The sequence below is a fragment of the Cyrtonyx montezumae genome, unplaced genomic scaffold (genome assembly GCF_038088225.1).
Source record: "Cyrtonyx montezumae isolate F1298 unplaced genomic scaffold, pur_monq_1.0 scaffold_10, whole genome shotgun sequence".
NCBI classification, from domain to species: Eukaryota; Metazoa; Chordata; class Aves; order Galliformes; family Odontophoridae; genus Cyrtonyx; species Cyrtonyx montezumae.
In genome coordinates, this window is record NW_027071826.1 from 7,198,588 (window position 1) to 7,219,723 (window position 21,136).

The 21,136-nt window shown below is 38.0% G+C and overlaps 1 protein-coding gene across 1 annotated transcript in view; it reads left to right on the forward strand.

Annotated features, from left to right (window-relative positions):
- Positions 1-21,136, forward strand: part of NUDT14 (nudix hydrolase 14) — a 49,288-nt gene that overhangs the window by 23,627 nt on the left and 4,525 nt on the right. The window contains exons 2-4 of the mRNA XM_065749407.1: positions 541-584; positions 12,581-12,645; positions 16,937-17,174. Coding sequence (XP_065605479.1) covers positions 541-584; positions 12,581-12,645; positions 16,937-17,174 — 347 coding nt within the window. The remainder of the gene's footprint in view (positions 1-540; positions 585-12,580; positions 12,646-16,936; positions 17,175-21,136) is intronic.

Below are 21,136 nucleotides of genomic sequence, written 5' to 3' on the forward strand. Positions count from 1 at the left end.
CACAAATCTAATAGACTTACAATAGGTAATAAATTATATACACATCTCTGTTAACTCCTATGCATAGACTGATTCAGGTTCTTAGCCTGGATCCCAAATTAGTTCAGTTGGTGGTAGATGCTGAGCTGTTCTGAAAAGATAAACTCCACTTCTTCAAGTGTACCATGGAAGACCGTAGGTCTATGTGTTATTTTACTGGTTGAAACTTAACTGCATATAACTTCCTAGTACCTGGTGATTAGATTGGGGGGTTTGGAGTTGACACTGGGCTCAGAGTTGGGCCCAAAGACTGTGTTGTATGTTAGCAGTCAGCACAGTATCGTGGATTTGAGCTTTAAAATGCCCTGAGAGAGTTCTCAGCATCTGTAATACTTACTGTCAAAATCCAGAATGATGATCTCATCAATAAAATCAGCTCTACTGAGGGTTTTTTTTTTTTTTTTGAAACATACATGTTAAAAGTTTTGCTCAATTTCGTTATAATCAATTTTGACTTGGAATTATTTTTACTGACACATTTATTTATTTATTTTTCCCCAGAATGGCTCTAAGAAGTTTTGGGACTTTATGAGGACACATGACAGGTAACAGAACAAATAACATTTCTTCCTTTTATCTTTAAGATTTTTTTCACACAAAATTCTCCCAGTGGTGAAATCCTAATATTTTGAATATCCCATTTTTCCTCCAGCTTGAGTTGTCAGATATTAGAGTTTTGGCACGTATTGCATGTGATGTAACAGAGTCACAGAAATTGTAGGGATTTTAAGGGACCTCTAGAGATCATCTAGTCCAACCCCCTGCCAGAGCAGCTCCCTAGACCAGGTTGCACAGGTAGGCATCCAATTGAATTGTATGGAATTCTCTTCTTTGAGTGTGAAAATACTGACTGAGGGAAGGACTCTGCTCCCATACACTTATGTGTATATACGTATACATGGTGTACATGTATATACAATTGTGTTATTCATGCAGATAGATAATATGGACTCAAGTATATGAGCATATTCCCTCACCTGTGAAAATACAAGCCTACACACTGTACTAATGTAAAGGCTGTGAGAAAACAATCTTAAATTATGGTCATAGTGTTTGATTTTGTCACTGGCAATTATTTGGAATGAGACATAGATTCTGTTTCATGTTTAATTGCATCCTAGTATTGTGCTAACATTCTTTTTTTCACTGTTCCATCACTGCCATAGAATGATGTTTCAAGCAAAGCACAGTACCTTTGCAAATATTTGAAACTTCAGACCATTCATTCTGTACAACAGAATACTCTTCTAAGCACACAGAAAGAAATGGATGACTTCTGGCTTTATTCTGTCTTTCCAATTTTATTTCCAGGGAGTTTTTGCACTTTCTCTATCCATTTCTTCAGGCGGAAGTAAATCCTGACTTTAAAGATCACTTTATGCAAAATAATAACAAATCGGGAATATATGAAGCAGACCCAGTCTCAGGCTTATTTACTAATAAAACATTTGACCTTTTGAATTGTATGAATATATGATCTAGTCACTGGAAATCCAAGTATTGGAAAATAGAAAAATAAAAAGCAAAAGTAACAACTTTTCAATGGAAAAAGCTTTTCTGAGTTTATTCATGTAAAAATGTAGCCAAGCACTTACTGCAAAAGTAGCTGAAGCAATCAGTCATCGTGAGAGATGTATTCTTCGTGCATATGAAGTAAGTAAAATCATTTGTATTTTCAGTAATTTTTCTGTCAGAACCCTCTAAGTCCTTGCAGTGAATGTAGGTTCTGGAGATAGATATTTGCATCACTTTGGTGATAATGATACTTTCATCAGTATAAAGATTATAAACACAAGGCTTCCAGGATGTCTACAAAAATATTATATTGATGAAACTTAAAAAAATAAAATAAAAAGCCTGTACTACTTGAGGTTAAGAAGAGAAAAGAAAGTGATATTTCATTACTGAACTTTACACTTGCTTTTGGAATTTGCCTGGAAGACTGTTCTGTCTTTGCACTTTGTCTATCCATATGGGCATGTGCTGGGATTTATGATCACAGATACAACGGCTGAAATGATAATTGATTGCTGGAAATTTAATATGTGCCTTGTACTTTTAAGCAAGTGAATCCAGCTTGAAGTCACAGTGCTGAGAAGGGCATGACTTCCAGAAAAATAATTTGTCATTACTTTTCTTTTAACTTATCACTGTGTGATAACGTGTGAGTATATGCAACTAACAAAGCGGGGTAAATACTGAAGGATTGTTTTTCCATGAACTTCTTGAGAACGGTATTTCTGAAGGACTTTTGTGAACATTTTTAAAATACTTGAGTACATAACTGTATAAAAAGGCTACAGACACATGTCATGCCAGTCATCTCTGGCCACATAACATTTGTTAGCTTCAGATGTACAACAGCTGCCATCCAAACTTATTAGCGATTACTGTTGAACTGCAGAATGCATAATGCTCTTTCACAAGTAAATTCATGGCAACTTCTGAAATCAAAGGTAGTTGATGTGAGCTTTCTCTATAGGAAGTCCATGCTTTTACATAGTCTCTCTTTGTCAGTGGAAATTCAATTATTATCAAATGGGTTAGTCAAAAATTCCTTGTAAGGTTTTGATAAACTGTGTTTTACTGTATCTTTGTAAGATAGCTGTGATGCTAGTTGTAGGGAAAAGTCATTTCTATATGCTGAATTATGTAGGGAAACATATGCTTAGAAGGCCCTTACAGGTTCAAGGGTCTTAATGAAGGATAAGATATTGAAGAAGGGGAGAAGTTTCCATAACACATATGCTGGTGGTCAGGATTTCCTAGTGCATAAAATAAGGAAGTTATGCTCTCGTTCAGGGAGCTGGTAGGAGTTTCCCATAATGAAGCCACCTTTTTCAAAAGTACTTTTTTTTTCTTTTTATTTTCCCCTGAAAATGCCGTAATACCATTTAAATGCTCCATTGAAAAACAAACAAAAACAAAAAAAAAGCCTGTTTTATCTAAATTAAACTTCACGTTGGAATGCCAGATCTGCAAAATATACACGTAAGGGCATTATACATTTACATGCAATTGGTATGTGCTGTATGGACAGTAAACTGAGAGCTTGTGCTCTGAGTTCCTCTGGGACCACAGTGTTTTTTCTTGCTTTGGATGAGGTCAGTGTAAGCCAATATTCAGTAGATTTTTATCAGAATATGTACTTGATACAGGGAAATGTTTAGCAAGAGAGTTCAAGTTATTTCCGTATAAATCTATCCATTCCAACTGTTCAGATGAACAGCTGATTAAATTTTAAAAAGAGGAAAACATGAGGACTGCAGTAGTCATTTCACTTGCCTTAGGTGTGAGTCACCTACTTTAAGACTCTTAAATATATATCAGGAGTGCTCAGCACAAGATCATTTATCCATACACAGGCGGGCGTCACGCTACCACGAGCTGAAATGGTACATTTTTATTAGATTTTCCTTTTTTTTTTCCCTTCTTTCTTAGTTACTGCAGATCTGAATTTGAGCCTTTAGTGCTTTATTTAGTTTGTAATTTATGCTGAACAATTTATGCATACTCTCAATCCCACTATGCTATTTAAAGACCAAAAAAGAGTTGGGCTTTTTTTTTCGAAATTATTACTAGTCACACAATAAACTGTTACCAAGGCAGACTTTCAAAAGCTATGTTGTTAAAAACTAAGTTGCATCATGTGTGGTTCATGTTGGTTGTTAGAAAAAATTTCTTCTTGGAAGGAGTGGCCAGGCACTGCTACAGGCTGCCCAGGGAGGTGGTGAAGTCACCATCCATGGAGGTGTTCACAAGCTGTGGAGATGTGGCACTGAGGGATATGGTTAGTGGGCACGGTAGGAGTGGGTTGGCACTTGGACTAAATGATCTTTTCCAGCCTTAATGATTCTATGATTTTATGAAAAGACAATTGAGTATTGCTATAGACAGAATAAGGAGAATCTCCTGCCATATTTGAGTTTAAAATGATTAGAAGGAAAACCCAGTACATACACACACCCACAGAGAGAAGCCAAGTCCTTGAACACTGTGCAGGAAGGGCGGAGAATCATCCATCCGTAAAGACACTCAAATCTGGAGTAGACAGAGCTCTGGGAAACGAGACGTAGCTCTGAAGCTAGCACTGGGTTGAGAAGGAGGTTGGCTTGGGTGATCTCAAAAGACTTTTAGGACCTGAAGATTTCTATGGGTTTTTTTAATAAGTAAATTAAATATAACAGTCATTAAGTATATTTCTCATCTGATGTCTGTCAAAAAACTGTAAACTTGTCAAGAAAGCTATCAACTTGAAAGCCACTATTCTGCCTGTAAATAATGCATTCATCATAGTTCCTGTGGACCAGCATGTTAGTTCATGTTTCTTTGACACATAAATATGAGTGGTACTTTTCATCCGAATACTCAACTGATTTGCTTCCACGTTATTAAACACATCTTTAGGAGAATCATGCTGAGGGCAAGAGATGAAAATTTAAATGCTGGGTGCTTCTTGAAAATGAATGAAAATTCAAATGCTTGGGTCTTCTAAAAGTACTTAGCAGTTGGTGGTGGTGGTCTTTAGGGGGGAAGAATTGTTTGATTGTTTGAAGATCTCTGCTGTTCAAAACAAATTGCTTGACTGGGAGAACATTTTACTTCTGCAAATTTACAGTGATATTCTGTCAGAAACAGAAATAGACCAAATATTACAAAATAATCATCAGCGTCTGTAACAAAAATCTTGTCTCTAAAACCAGACTCACTCTCCTGTTATATTCCCCCGCATCCTAATTTTGCTATATTTAGTACAGTAAGAGCCTGAAATGTAATACTTACAGTTTTACATTCATCTACTCTATAAAGCAATAGACTTAGTTCGTTTCAGGTTTCAGCAGCTCCCCTTAAACGGATTCAAGGCTTTTAAAAGAACACAATTTGGGAATGGATGAAGGTCAGCGTGGCTTGCTTTTGTACTTGGAGAAATAATGTTCAAGAGCAGGAAACTTTTTTGTAATTGACGAGTAGAAGGACACCTTTCAGATTGGATATAAAGCAAAATTATGGCTGCTTCTCTACTCAGAACTATGAAAATATCACTGTGAAGTGCACCACATTTAAAAGGAAAAATATAACAGAGGAGATTGAACTGCATTGTTAGGTGAGTTCCTCCTAACCCTGAAAATGTCATGTGATGAGGAAGAGGCACTAGGACTCAAAAACTTAGAACAAAGGTACAATGCACACGTACTTCACTTTACACTACAAAGACATGTCACAGTGTCACGGAATAGTTGCTGACTTAAAAATTCTGAATGAAAAAAAAACCTTTGCCTTTTCTCTCTCATGTCTCGAAAAAGTGGGGGGAAATAATGTTGCTGCCTTGTGAGATTGGCTTCTTTGAAGGTAAGAGACCAATTCATTGCTCATTTAAAGCAACTTCATTCTTACTTGAAGTGTTTGCTCAGAGAGGAGGCTGCAGGCTGTATGTGCTGCGGAGATAGCTGACAAGTAGAGCTTCCCATCACTTTGCAGTTAAAAGGGAACAGAGGAAATCTGTGTGGTCTCCCACAGGATCTTGAGCCCCACGGATCACCTGGCAGTGCAGTGTGGGAGGGGAAAGGTGCTCCTTGGGGTGGCTACCCACAGCCCTACTGCCAACCCCATGGCCACAACCTGGGTTGCTGGAGCCAGAGGCAACCGGCTGCTATTCTGGCCTGGCGGCTGCAGCAGCAGTGCTGGAGATATGGTGGAAGTCATGTGCCCTGAGCATGTTATAGGAACAGATTAAATTCCTTCTCCTGTTTCATATGCCGGATCGGTTAGGCTTGATGGAAATTTAATCCCTCATGTATTTTTCTGGTTTATGTCCTGGTGTATCATAAGATGCCGTGAAATTTAACTCAGATGCTTCCTTTGCACAAGAATTATCACAGTAGCTTTACAATGGGTAAAATACAGCCTTTTAGCATCTTTATAGCTTAAAAAATAATTAATCTTTCTTGGATGGCATGTGCCTCTTGTAGTGGTACGTCCTTGTGCTGTAAACCTCCTCTGTGTTTGTAACGTCTCCAGGGTGTGAGTGCTGTGGAGTTCTCATCGTTATCTTCACAGATAGTAGAGCAGATAATATACCAGATGTAGTTCAACAAGCAACAGGAAGGATGAAAAGTTTAGGGAAATAATAGCTGAGAGAAAAAGTAATGATGGCTGGGCATGTTCGTGCAGAGAATGGTGCAACTGAAGAGAAGAACTGCTTATCAGGAAAATGGAAAGGAATGTTATAAAGCAGACCAGAACCATTTCATAGTAACCAATGTCAGAACAAGAAAGAATGGGATCATACAGAAAGTACTTCAGAATTGAAATACTAAGGAAGTTGTTTTTTGTTTTGTTTTGTTTTTTGTTTTTTTTTGCAGTAGGCAATAAGAAAATCTGGAAAGGCATTTTCTGTAATCACTGTCACTGGTAAGAATCTGCTATTAAATCACCATATGGCTTATAAACTACCAAATAGGGTAACATGGTGATAAAATATTTAATCAGGGCATTGATTAATTGGAAAATTACATGAATAAATCATAAAGATACTTAAATGTAAGCACATACATAAGAGGTTTGGTTGATGAGTCATACATTTCTACGTAGAGGTCTTTGGTGGCCAAATCAGAGACATCTAATCTTTACAACTTCAGGAATTTCTCTTTTAAGTATTTTTCAATATTATGCAGAAGAAGTGGATGTATTTGTTTTCTTCTAGAGAGTTAAATCGAGAAGTATTTGTTTGTGAATGATTTTGACTTAAACCTGCTCTGTCTGAAAGGAGTGCCGGAAGTATTTACATCATCTAGACACAGTAACACGGACATAGCCTACATCTAGGAATGGTAAAAGTAATCTTATAAAAACCAGGAAGTATTCTCTAATTAAGAGTGCACACATTTTTGGAATTGTATGTGGAAATATCTCTCTGAAGGGAGGGAGCTATTCAATTGATTATTCTAGAAATAGGGAAAGTAGGTAAAATGTGAATTCTCAATCTGTTTCTCACTAATGGTGGCAAGACTCAACATTTATTCCTGAGAGGACGCTGCTATTCATTTCATTTCGTTAGATTTTTGAAATGAAGTTGCTGGCTTACCCCTTTCTAGCATGGGCAGAAAACTTGAGATTTTTATTTTGTGTGCTGTCCTTGACTTCTGAGATTGTATTAAAACTTTGACTTTTGCCTTTTTGGAATGAAGTCATACCTCTGCCTTTTAGATGGATCATTTAGTGGTCTTATTATGTGATAACATTTATAAACAGTGGTTTCACAAATAATTAATAATTGGAACAAAAGCCCATCAGACTCTGACTTACTCTATGCTTAATGCCCACAAAGATTTATTTAATTAACCAAGTTAGAATAAAACCTGAATTTATTTATTGAAATATTTTGTTTGAAATAATCCCATTGAGATGCAGTGTTTCATTTCCAAGGGTATCCTGGGATACAGGCCAAGATGTGACTCTTGAAGAATGTTATTGAGAGCAGTGTGCTTTGATGTCTCATTTATTTTGCAGTTGAATTTACTTTCTATTTTTTCCTTTGTTAGATGAAAACAGCCTGCTGGGAGGATTGTTTGTTCAAAACAAGTTGTCCTGCACCTTATTCTTTGCCTGGGTACTAATTGCTACTTTACGATTAGATAGAGATTGTTTTAGAATTGCACGTATATGGATTTGTTAGCACTTCTTAAGTCATTCTTCAGTAGAAGAGTGATGATTAATCGAACATATGCGTCTTGCTTTTTGGTGCCATGAACAACTTCCTGCTGCACTTCAGTTTTCTGAAACCAGCCTTCCTTTTGATATTTTTTTTCAAGGTAATATTAATTTTCTTAAGCACAAGCAGCTCACCACTTCAGTCCTGGTTTTACTTAGTATTAAATATTTAATTGTATTAGAGAAAGCATTCAAATTTTATTTGAACACAGAAGTCTTCTAGACATCTCTAATTATCTTTTGCCAAATCCACTTTATCTGTGATTAGTATGAAAGGGTGAATGTTTTTGTCAGGAGCTTATAGCTTTGCTTTTGTAATAGGCTGCATTTTAAGTAGCCAAATGGATTGGTGTTGGCCTTTGAAAAATGTAAAATGCTTTGAAGGAAGACTTAAATAGACCAGTAAAGATTGTGCAAGCACACACATTTAATCTCAGGACTCTGCATTATAGTTCAAGCTCTGGGAAACTGAAGGAATTGCGCTGGAGAATAATCAAAGGGTACAGCTTTATTATTTGTTCTGAAAATGGACTGTTTCCTCTGGCTTAAGACACTAGGTGCTCTAGGTACTGTGATAAAAGAAAAAGACAGTGCTTTAGGTACTATATATTGTAAATCTTTAGGGATGTGCAACTGTGAAGTGGATGGCTCATCTGAATACAGAAGTAATACAGGACGTGTGCAGTTCTTTCTCATGGTCACCAGAAAAAATTCTGAAATAACTTGAGATGGCAAACTCCTTCCTGAAAGATGAATCCTCCCTTAGAATTACTTTTGATCAGAATCATAAGTTGACTCAGAAAGTGATGGGAAAGATCATTTTGTCAGCTTTGTATTCAGAAGACCAAATCCACATAACTTTTAAGAAGAAAAATAAATTTATACTTTGAACAATGGTATCACATCTAAGTGATATTTTTTCTTACTACCTTTCTTTCTTGAACGATTCATGAATCTTCCTATTTGCTCCCTTAGGAGACCATATAAGGAAAAAGTTCTGTATGTATATTCCATATTCACATGCTGTCCAGCTGAGATCAATACATTTATTTCTAAATACTTCTGTGATTGCACACTACATTTATATTCTTCTGTATCAAGGGGATTTTAAATACCAAATATGCTGATAGTCCAGGGAAGGGACAGATGAAATCAATCAGTTATTTTTATATTCCTGCATGCCATTCTTATATTTCTTTATTGTGAATTTTATTTTCATTGTCCATTCTATTTTCACTGTATTTGAGAATGTCAGTTGAATTAACATAGGTTCCTATAGTGCTGTGTGGGTTTGACTTCTTTACCTTTTCCTTCCTTTTTCCCTTTAATCAAATAACATTATTTCTTGAAGTCTCCACTATGGAGCATTATCATTTCCAAGCAGCTCAAAGATGATTATAGATTTTCAAGTAATTCTGAGATTTTTAGCCTTTAGAAGTGGGTGGAAGTGGCTGGTTAATAGCTGGGAAGCCCTGGCTTTCGATGTTAATGCCAGTCTTTTTTAAAGCACTTCATCTTCTTTTATTCAGTTTCGATTAGAAGTATTTGTGACACGAACATTCATACATACCGTGTTGCACATCTACATAAGGAGGGTCCTGAGTTAACTCTTAGAATGATTAAAGAAAGGTCAACTTCTTTGCCCTTATTACCCCATCAATTAGTTAGCATACTACAGTACAAGATTATCTTTGAAAAAGCCTCATCTCCAGCCTTGAGAGTCTCATTTCGTTCACAGAAACACAAGAGAATCTCATCCTTTTCTTTGCTATTATTTAACTGGGGTTTATTTACTTGTTTACTTATTTATTTGTTTTGCAAATCAGCATTTGAAAAGTAGGCAATGAAGTCATGTGTAAGCATAATGAAAGGCTGAATGAATCTTTGTTTATTAAAGGATTCTAAAAGTTTGTCTCATGAAAAGCAATTAGTAAGTGTTAGCAGTTTCTTGTGGATTAGCAGTAGCCCAGGTCAACAACTGACAAATCATCAAGACAGAAATTGCGAAGCCAGTGATTACAAGCTGAAATTCTCTTTCTATCCCCAAAAAGCAACAAGAAGCAAAGCCCATACCTCAGCAAAATCAGAGGAAAAAAAAGCAGGCTTTTAGTATTGGATCTCAAGATGTACTGGTTCTTGTATCTTTGGCAAAGCTCATTTACTGGTCTTAATGGTTAATTCTAAAGAATTGACTTTCTGTCACTCCATATGTGTGTGCACAATTTAAAAAAAATGTCAGTTTTCATCACTTCTCTGCCTCAGCACCGCTGTGGTCAGACCCCGTGTTTTTTTACATCACTTCTAGAAGCACCACCTTCCTTTCTCAGCCATGAGCATGTGTAGCTGACATGTCTTTTCTCTATCAGTATCTGCTCTACTCAAATGCCATAAGGCACCGTTACCAGAAGCTCAATAAATATAGAGCTGTCCTGTGCTCTTGAAAGGAAGAACCTGTTGTTCAGGACAGTGGCATGCCACAGAGACATTTTGTAAATTCTTTTAAGGGGTATTTTAAGATATAAAAGAAGTGTTCAGGTGGATATCACTCTTTTAATGGGAGTTTTAATGGTAGAAGAAGAATTGATCACTCCAAAAGTAATGCCTCCTATTTATTTCCATATTTCCAATACAGCAGATACAAATAGCACAGTAATGCTGTTTGGAAGACCAAATTCTCAGCTACAAAACACTAGTTTTCAACAGTCGCCACCATTAGTATGTGTTTTCTTCTCTGATGAACAAGAGCCTGCATGCTGTGCTCGTAAATATCTGTGCCAGTGGGGGTGACCCACTACCATCACTGCTGCTGAAACACACCACCCACTGCCTTGCTGTGCTCACATCCACTGTTCGGTCTCCATAAATGTTCACCAAGCATCAGTGAGTGTCAGTGGGTGCCATTATTTCTGCACAGAGGAATTAACTTCTTTGCTCTGTATGTACTTCCATGTCAGGCACCATTCTGCTGCCATCTGTCACATGCCAACAAAATGTAATGGAATATTGGTGGGAAGGTTCAACCTCTACTGCCATGCCACCAATATCCACCTCTGACATTGTGGGCAGACATAACAGAATAGGAATCTCTACATTTGGAGCAGCTCTTATACTTTCCTTGTACTTGTAGGCCAGACTTAATGACAGAAACTTATTAGGGAATTCATTGAAAGCCATGGTTATGGGTATCTTCAGTTTACATCAGTGGAAGAGTCTTGCCCTACCTTTATGCCATACTCAAATAACTGTCCTGAATGCTTCAAATGGCTTTTCTTAAGTTATACACGTGGTAACCTGTGGAAATATTTCTGTATTATTGTTTCTTGTGGAATAAAAAATACCAAATGGCATTTATGGAGTGACACTCATCTTAAAGTATTTAATTTTGAACTTTCTCCTCTGTGGCTCTTCAGCTGACAAGAAATACTAGAACTTGTACACTGCAGTTTGTTAAAAAATGTAAATTTATGTTCAGAATTGTTTGTCAGTCTCTCAGAAAACTGAAAGTAATTAAATAGAAAGTTCTGCAGATTTGTGCCATCTCTGTACCCTCTCATCTCAAGATGGTGTGAGAAGCAGACAATTGTAATAACTTGCTGCTACTCCTTTCCAGCTTAATTTGATCTTGTTCCTTAATTCTGACAGATTGTTTTTAATTTTCCCATCTGTTCCATAAAAATCTCAAGTGATTGACTCTTAGCAAGAAAGTGATGCCTAATAGCTGAGCCATTTTTAATGAGTTGGTATGATTTATTTAATGAGATGTGCAGAAGAAAGAAAGTCAAAGGAAAAATTGGGCTTGGGGTGGTGGGTATGAAGAAAAGCAATGGACAGCTGCATCCTTTGGAAGTCCCCACTACTCGATTTCACCTTAGCTCTGGACTGCTGCTGTTTCCACATTCAGGCAGTGTGCTCTGTCTTGAAATTATGATAAAAAAAAATAATCAGTATTCAACAGAAGTAATTCCTTTTTGCCTTTTACTCGGTATTTGATTCCAGCGGCTCCAAAAGCTAAAACCATTGCTTAAAAATTGCCTACAAATGGCATCTTATGGGGCAGGAAACCATCAATGCACACTGTGAATCTTTAAGAATAAAAACCATGAATATAAATATTCTCATTTGGAATTCCCTCTCCTGTTTTGGTCTTTAAATATCATTATAATAAGCTTTAATAATATTTTTAATAATCATCAAATAAGACTTACTCTGTCAGCTCGGTACTTCGTTATGAAATCGAATAATAAATACACAGCTCTTTTACAAGGAAAGTTGAGAGTTTTACCAAATGCTGCAAATATGCCATTGTTAGTATGATCTTTTGTAGAATTCATAAAATAAGGAATTAACTTTCCATTTGTGTATGGTGGGACATAATAAATGAATGTTGCTGTGGTAATAAGCATAACATACACTTCTTCTGCAGGTTTCAATGGGCTACCAACTTCTTTTAACAAGTAAAATGTGGGAGTAATTTGACTGGAGATAGCAGGGAATGAAATAGCCTTATTTTTATGGAATTTTTGACTCGTTGCTATCTAATAGCTGTGTCTCTAGATTGGGTATTTTTGTTGTTGGGAAGAAGGAATCGATTGGTAGATTGCTTTATCTGTACAACAGGAGACAAAAGTGACTTAATTTGGGCTTTGGGAACATTACCCATTATCTGTGCCTCTTGATGGATCTTGGTCAAGGATCTTGTTGCACTGTGGTTTAATAATAAGTTTTCTATGTATTTATGTAGCTAAAATGCAATTCACAAGATGTCAGTTTAATAGTGCTCCATGAATCCTTCATCAAGCATTGATCTGGTGTTTTTTATCTTCTCCCTCAGTGTGTCAATCCTGATCTTCAATACTTCTCGGCAGTGCTTTGTGGTGGTGAAGCAGTTCCGCCCAGGTAATCCTCTTTTTTTCAGATTTACTTCTGCTCTCTAGTGAAGCAAGCTTTTAAGGGTTTAGCAGCTAAAAGTTGGTGCATCTGTGGTGATAAAATCTTTGTTCTATATTCTGTTCTTTGTGCAGTAGCCCACCCTCTTCAGCAAGCCAGAATTTCTAACCAAGGAAATTTCCATTCCAGATGAAATGAATGACGAGGGCAGCCTCACCGCCTGCTTTTGGGACAGTCGTCCTCTTTTGCATGAAATTTCAAACAGCTCTGTGATGGTCATGCAATCAGTTACTTTTATTCAAAGCTCATTCTTGACCTGGCTGGCTGGCAGCTTTTGTTCAGAATTGCAATATTCCTTTTTTTTCTTTTTTTTTTCTCTAAAGTATTTTGTGCTTTTTTTTATGTGTGATATCCTTGGAAACTGAAAATGAGAGAAAATCAGGACTGTTTATAGCTTCATCAGTACAATGACAGGTTCATTTTATGGGATATTATTATGAATATAAGTTAATACCCTCTATTTTCTGACTTTTGAATCAGTTATTTTTATGCAAAGCAATATTTATTTTTTGGATGTTAAAAACGAAATGCACATTGTCTGCATGAGAAGTTGAAAAAAATCACAAGATATTTCACTGACTGTTGCTAAGAAACCATTTCAAGATTGTTTGTGATAGACTTCATTGGAAACTTTCTGGGGTGGTGTCATGCTGTCCTTACTTAGCAGCAGTGATTGACATGCTCGGTTTTGTGCAGCACTGTTACAATAAAAGTGCTTATTTCTCATGAAGCACTGTATTGACTATTATAAGGAGTTTGTTTATCTGTTTATCAGTAATCCAGTGCCTTTTATTTGCCAGCTGAGTAAAATCACTCATGTAGCTGTTGCTCTCTTTGAGGCAATCTTAGGCAGAAGCTGGCATAGATATATATGCTTAATGATGACTGTTCTATCATCTCCATGGAGATGTCAAACCTGGCCTTAGGGGTCAGTGGTCACTCCAACACCCCATAGCATCTCAGCGAATGCAGCCACGTCCCTCTGTTAGGCACAACACTGTAATTTCATTTCCATCAGCTGGTTACTGTCTGCATTGGTGCCTGTTTCTCAGAGCAGAAATTAAAACAAAAGCTTCTCACTGCCTCTCTCAGGGTCCCACGGAAGATGATAACACAGCTTTCTTCTTGCGAGCAAACAGCTGCAGCTCAGGCAGCAGGCTCATCCCCTGCATGTGTGAGGGATGACATATGTGCTTGCCTTGCTTTGGGGTGTGGTGTGCTGATCAGGTTTTCCCATTTAAGTCCGTGCTGTTTCTGAAGGCAGTTGTCCATCTTTGTACATACATCCCCAGCACATTCCCTTATGCAGCACCAGCAGAGTTCTGATGTGGCTGCAGACAGATTATTTTAAACTACTGTAGGGGTAGTTTACTACCTGCTTTAGCAGGGGGTTGAACTTGATGCTCCACATAGGTCCCTTCTGACCCCTACAATTCTGGGATTTTGAGGTTTAAGCAGCTTATTTGACTGGCCTGAGAGAGGTCAAGGATGGAGGAGGCTTCCTGGTGGTATTGAAGTGGCTGTTTGTGACAGAAGTAGCCATCAGAAGATGAGGAAGCAATAGGACACAGCATCAGTGGGTAGGTGACTGCTGGAAGAGGAACTCTGGATTCTAGTTTCTACTCTCTGAACTCTTCATGCCTCTGCAGTAAGCAAACATTGCAGTGAGGAAGAGGAATGCCTCAGGCTTCCATCTGAAGAGTGCGCCATAGCCAGCAGACCACAGGCTGATATTTGATCTGTAACTTGATGAGCTCAGGTGCAACACTTGTGCAGTTAGTTCTCCACCTTCACAAGAGGTCTGAGGGACTCCTCTGGTCCCTGGAACTAGCGGCACCTTGATCTCCTAGGCTTTGCTCCTGCATGAGAGAGGAATGCAGTCTGAACCTTTCCAAGCCTGGTGGTCATGAGTCAATGCTTGATTGAAAACTGAATTTTGGACTCTTTAAAGAAATGACTAGTAAGACTTGTTCTCTTCCTTATTGACAGAGAGAAGCTGCTAGTGTGCTTGAGCGCTGGCATATCCCAGGGTTTTTCTCTGAGGACTGCTGTATCAGGACCTTCTAGGAACATGACTTTGATGTACATGGAGCCCAGTTGTGCTGGGGGGGAAGGAGGATGGCAGGTGCCTGCTGGAATGACAGAAGGGGTTTCAGGGATTCAGCAGCCTAACAACAGAGAGTTACTGTAGTCACAGTTTCATATTTCCATTCCCACACTCTTACCTATATCCTGGATTGGTGCCTGAGTCCTTTATTGGAATGTGTGCTTCACTCCTTTTGTACGTACTGATAACGATATGTCCATACTGACACAGCAACACAGATCACTCTACCACTTCCTGAAGGGGGGATGTGGTGAGGAGGGGGTGGGCCCCTTCTCCCTGATAAATAATGACAGGACGAGAGGGAATGGCCACAAGTTGCGCCGGGGAAGATTTAGATTAGACCTGAGGAAACATTTTTTTTCTGAAAGAGTGGTCAGGCACTGGAATGGCCTGCCTAGGGAGGTGGGTGAGGCACCATCCCTAGCGCTGTTCAAGAAGCGTTTAGATGAGGTGCTAAAGGATTTGATTTAGTAGTTGGGTAGGGATAGTGATAGGAGGATGGTTGGACTAGATGACCTTATAGGTCCTTTCCAACCTAATGTACCTATGAACCTATGAACCTATGAATCTTAAAAGTGTTGGGTTCATCTCAGAGAGATGGTGGAAGTTGCTGTCATTCATAGTAATTCATAGCTTTTGAAAGTTTTTGTATTAACAGCAGTGTGTGCACTTCAAGGATTTTTTTCCCCTCTTCCTTAGTGTGTTTTAAGAAGACAACAGCTCTTCTTGTGTCTATCAACTTAAAAAATAAAAGCTTCTTTTCCTTAAGCATTTGCATCGCAAAGGACTAAATGTACCAACTGCAAACAGTTTTGGGCATCTTGAGCTCAGGACAAAGATGAATTTTAGACACACTTCTGCATCTCATGTTTCTATTCAGACTGATCTGGACAACCCCCATGAAGTGCTGATCTCTTACACAACCCCTGTGAGTTGCCACAGGAAGCCTGATAGAACTCCAGGCACCAATTTCTGGGGAATAGAAAGCACTTGGGAAGTCAACACCGTGGTAATTTATTTTTACGCTCCAACATTTCTTTAGAGATTTTGTTGTGTATCAGTCTTAAGAAATAATGAGCTAATAAATGAGCTAATAATGAGCTAATTTAAAGAACAAAAGGCTGCCTACTGAACTTGAGATCTTTTATATGCCAGCTCTGTAAGATTTAGGAAGGGAGATCAAGTTTTCATTTGAATACCCGGTTACCAAAGGTACATAAAATATGGGTGTAAAATATTTTTGTGCAATAAAGATCATTTCAAGTTTTAATGTAGTTTTATCCGAGGTGTTTTGTAGCACCTTCACAGTAACTGCCCATGAAAAGCAAGGAGATTGACGTGAAATTTCAATAAAGATTCGGGTGGAATTGCATGGGTGAATAAAAGTTACAGTGACCTGGAATTGTCAACAATGATTTTTTGTGTTTACATCCATTCCTGCAGTTTTTACTCAGACAGAATTGCACTTGACATCTGTGAGAGGTTTTGCTTAAATGAGGACTAAAATGTGGCACTTTCTGTAGGAGTGCATTGCTGTGGCAGCTGTTTGTAGATTAGTTCAAGAAGTGTTTTTCAATCTGCACACAGGAATCTGTGCGAGGAACTATATGTTCAAAAGAGGATTTTTTTTTTCTTCAAACAAACATACATGCTTTTCATACCCTTTCTAAATAACAGCTGAGTTGACAGGCTGAAAGACTCATCACTGTGCACATGGTACATTATGTGCAACCCAACTTTCCTGCGAGATATCTATGAAGTTTATATTAAATCCTGATAGCCACATTGCCTAACAAATGGAAGCTGTTAGAAGCTTCTGGGGTGTAGACTTGGACGAGCTAGCTTCCTTCTTCATGTGCATGGACTCATCCCAAGCGATAAAGGCACAAATAGAGCTCAAAGAATAAATTTACAGAGGTGGGAGAAGAGCCTTTACTCTCTAAAGTTCTATTTTCAATGTGTCATAATTTTGATAGGTAGCACAGCTACCATACTCACTGCTTTCAGATGCTCTCATGATTATATCTTCGCACCAAATTTGTGTAGTCTATGTATATTTTTTCCTTTGAATACGAATAAATTCAAAGAAGCCTCTTGTTTCTTTTCCTTATGTGTTTGTCTGTTTGTTTTCAGCCGTTTACATGTGTGAAGTAGAGAGGCATCATCCTCAGCTCTTTCAGAACCAGGACAAGGAGAGTTTCTCCCACCTAGAGGATCCCTTGCCTGCTGTGGTAGGAGTGACTTACGAACTCTGTGCTGGCATCGTAGACAAGCCACACCTTTCTTTAGAAGAAACTGCCTGTGAGGAGATCTTAGAAGAGTGTGGCTATCGTGTTCCCGTTACAAACCTAAAGAAGATCACTTCTTACAGGTAAATAACAGCAAGTGTCTTTCTTGTGTCACCAATTTCTGCAGTGGCTTGAATGTGAATTAATGCTCCCTGTTCCCTTACTTACGTGATGTGTTGGAGCTGTTATCGAGCTCTTAAGAGCAGTTTGTTACAGTGCTAGAAAAATGCCTGGCTTTCCTGGGTCAGTCTTTTTCTACTTCTGATTCTTACTATTCTGATATAAGCTGCCCGCAGAGGGCTCTGATTTTCCAATTGTTTGACTTTGTGGAAGCATGAGAACTTTTGTTGTTATATTTAGGGCACAATTAACACTTCTTTGAATGGTATGGTAATTAATGTCATCTATGAAGATTTTGATGATTTAACAGCCAAGGTTTTACATGACATTTGTTAAATGACTATTGAAATAGATTCTCATGTGTATTATAAATAATTATGAAGAAGAAAAATACAAAATGTGAGTTGTTTCAAGAAAATGAAAATAAAAACTCATGAGATACTCTGCACACTGCTTTAATCCCATTATATCTCCTTCCCAGCTTTTAGTATCCAAAATCTATGTTTTTATTTTACAGAGAATGCTGCAGGCTTTTTCTTTTCTTCATTGTGCTTGACATCTCCATTGAACCAGGCCTTGTCATTGGTTTTTAATTTGGGAATTGAATACAAATCCACAGCTGTCAATCCTGGCAAATGTTATTTCCTGCTGGATTAACAAGCAGTGCTTCTGTTGAGGGGAGGGGTTGAATCACAGGAGCTGTGTCTTACAACTCCTTGACACTAGATCAAGGGTTGTTCTGCTGGAAGAAAAAGTGCCTTCCAGATTTATGAGAAAAAACTGTCCTACAGCATTTCATACGTTGGGTTACGCTGGTGGGCTGTACCATACAGATCCATACACTTGTACACACACCCTCAAAGTAAGAGTGCAGTCGAATTTCCATAGTTGTTAGTGTAGAAGTTTGGCTCAGTAACGATTCTCATCCTGCTAAAATTGCATATATTTTTGGTTGTTCAGTGCCTTTTTCTTTTACATGTTGTTGTTGTGAGGCTTTTTGTTTGTTTTTAATTGCAATCTGACTTGCAGAGAGAGTATACAATGGGAGCTTTCTGTGTTGAGACTCAGCAAAGGATGCTTGCTTAGTATGTTAATCCCCCAGTCTTGCTTTGTGTATGTGGACACAGCTTTCTGCCCATGGAGATCCATGCTGAAGTCAAAAGATCCTGTATAGTATTGACTTTTTCAGATTCACATAAAAGGTCGAAGCATCAAATATGATGTTTTTACAGTTTCTTTGTTTGACTTACTGTGTTGTGTATTAAAATTTGATTCAAAATGTTATGATCTTGCTGTCAGCAGTGTCCTGTTACTCTTCCTTCAGCCAAGCTGGTGCATCTCTTTGATCTTTGAGCATCTGATGCAAAGGGAAGAAATAATTGGTCCCTCTAGGCTCTGCTAAGGACATTTTTTTCCATAACAGCTATATTACATATTAGAATTTCAGGGCTTTTTCTAAGTGGAACAGATTTTTCCAAATGGTTTATGCTGTTTTGTGCTGCGACCGTCAATATAAAGAGATTAACAGAAAGTGTTACATGAATGTACATGCATGCCATTAATAGTTATGTCATACAATTCTTTTATTATTTGTCATCCCAATGATCTGTGTAATAGTTGCTCCATATTATCAATTGATCCGTTGCAGCAGTTCAGAGAGAAGCCTTGACAAATGGAATCGGAAGGAATTTTGGGAGGATCTCCTGTTCCAAAGAACAGGCTCAGCTGGATTTATGTCATTTCTAACAAGCATGCATCTGTGCTTTCTCTAAAATGACATCATTTCATAGCCTTTCCAGGCATTCTGTCTGAAGTGTCCTTATATAAGCAAGGTTTTCCTCATATCTGGTCTCATTTTCCTGCTCTTCATTTCCAGGCTGTGATTTATTGCCTTCTTCCCAGCGGACATGACATACATCTGCACCTTCCATGTATTTGCTTGAGCATATCTACTCTTGATTTTATTTTTGTCTATGCAAAGCTATCGTAGTTGATTTTACCTTTCTCTTTAGACCATGTTTTCTCAATGTCTGATCATTCTTTCTGCTGCCTTCTGCCTTCTTTCCATCCCATCTGCATCTTTCTTAAGTAGAGCCTGAAATGCAGCACAGTATTTGAATATGAAAGTCCTAAAACAAAATATTGAACTATATTAAATGGTCCGTGCCCAGCAGAATCCTATTTGGCATGCATACATGAGGACCATGTTCATGAAGTAGGATAGAAGTAGCCTCGTTTTACCATCACAGCAAGATTGTTTTCTGTGCCATCAGCAGCTAATCCACTCTTGTGGGCTTTATTTTCCATTGTGAGTGTTTTGACACCTATTGCTGTGCTGAGTTCTAGGCAGATGTGTGTATGGCCTCAGTCGAAAGTGGCAGAGATGCAATGGGTGTAAAGGAACCATTGAGTCCAACAGTGACATGAGGATCATACAGCAGTGGGATTGTATGCTGGGCCTTCTTGAGAATGGTTGTCCACAGGCTGTTAATCTGTGAGATTTCTTCCAGCTTTGTTTTCCCGAATGCAAGATTTCAAAAGGGAACGAGCCTTTCTTGTATATTTGATGAAACATTTTCTTTCTGTCCTTGAATCCCAGCAGCTTTCAGTTTGAATCCCATGTGGAATTAAGTTTTAATTAGCTCCTTAGCTTGAAATACTCCCAGCTATCTTCCTTGAGACTTGTTTCTTTACAAGACTGGGGCAAAGGAATGTTTTGTTGTTACTGAATATGTTGTCATAAATATTGTCATTGGAACTTGTAATGTTTTTTCTAGTTCTTGAAATGCTTGGTTGTCTTGAATAATATTTATAAACTTCAGTAATGTGTTACAGCATAAGGAGAAAGGCTACTTAGAGCTTCTGGTTCAACTTCTTCCCCCTTTCTTCCATCTTTAGTTTTTCACAGAGCTTGGAGAGAATATAAATTGGGTACAATAGGTCCTGCAGGTTCACAGCCCTCTGAAACATTCAGATGGATTAGTTTAAGAGCCTACCTATATTAATAATGGTACCTGCTTTAATCTTTCTACATTTGAAACTTTTCCAAAAGTATACAACAAAGAAGAGCATTCACAGAATTAATATTGGATGTTCCAATTACTGTGCCATGGCCATTAGTCGCAGTGCAGTGAGGTAAAAATGGTTTGTATTCACAGGTTATTATGTAGAAAGAGTAAAGGCCTTGAAAATGTTGGAGTGCATTATAATTAGAAAGATCACCTGCTAGTACACCTGTTGGGTGATGGCATAATGCAGTATAATTTTATGTTAATTACTTTGCTGCTTTTTTCCTGCACCTGCTGCTTATCAAGTCAGAATTGTGCAAAGGTCTTAAGAAGTGACAATAGGAGCTGCATGCTGCTGTTCATCAGTGTACATGTTGCGTGCCTAAGCAGATCTTGATTTCAGCAGGAATAACAGAGATTTGTGTTGTTTATTTGTAAACATGAGTGACGTATTCATTGTACATCCAAATCACTTCCATTTTTAGAAGAGTTTATATTGCATTTAGAGATTTCACGTAAACTATGCCAGATGAAACAGAAAAGCCTGGTTTTGCTTCATACTAAGTGTTGTTTCTTCATATAATCATATTATTAAATATTAAAAGATGAGACATTTAGCTAATAATTACTGCCTATCAGTAAGCTAATTAGTTGATAGTTAGTAGGTTAATCTCAATTAAGCTATTTGTTCCTCACATTTCAATAGAGGAGCACAGTATCAAATGCTGCCTGCATTCTCACAGATGCTTGTCTGTTCCTTTAAATTAAAATACTGAATGTAAAAATGGTTTTGAATAGGTGAGTACCTGGACATGAGAAAAGGAGAAGGCTGATCCTGTGTGTGTGCTTTGAGGTGTGACCTGCTCCTGATGTTGACGTGTGCGTATGTGCACGCGTGGGCACGCACGGTTTGAAGC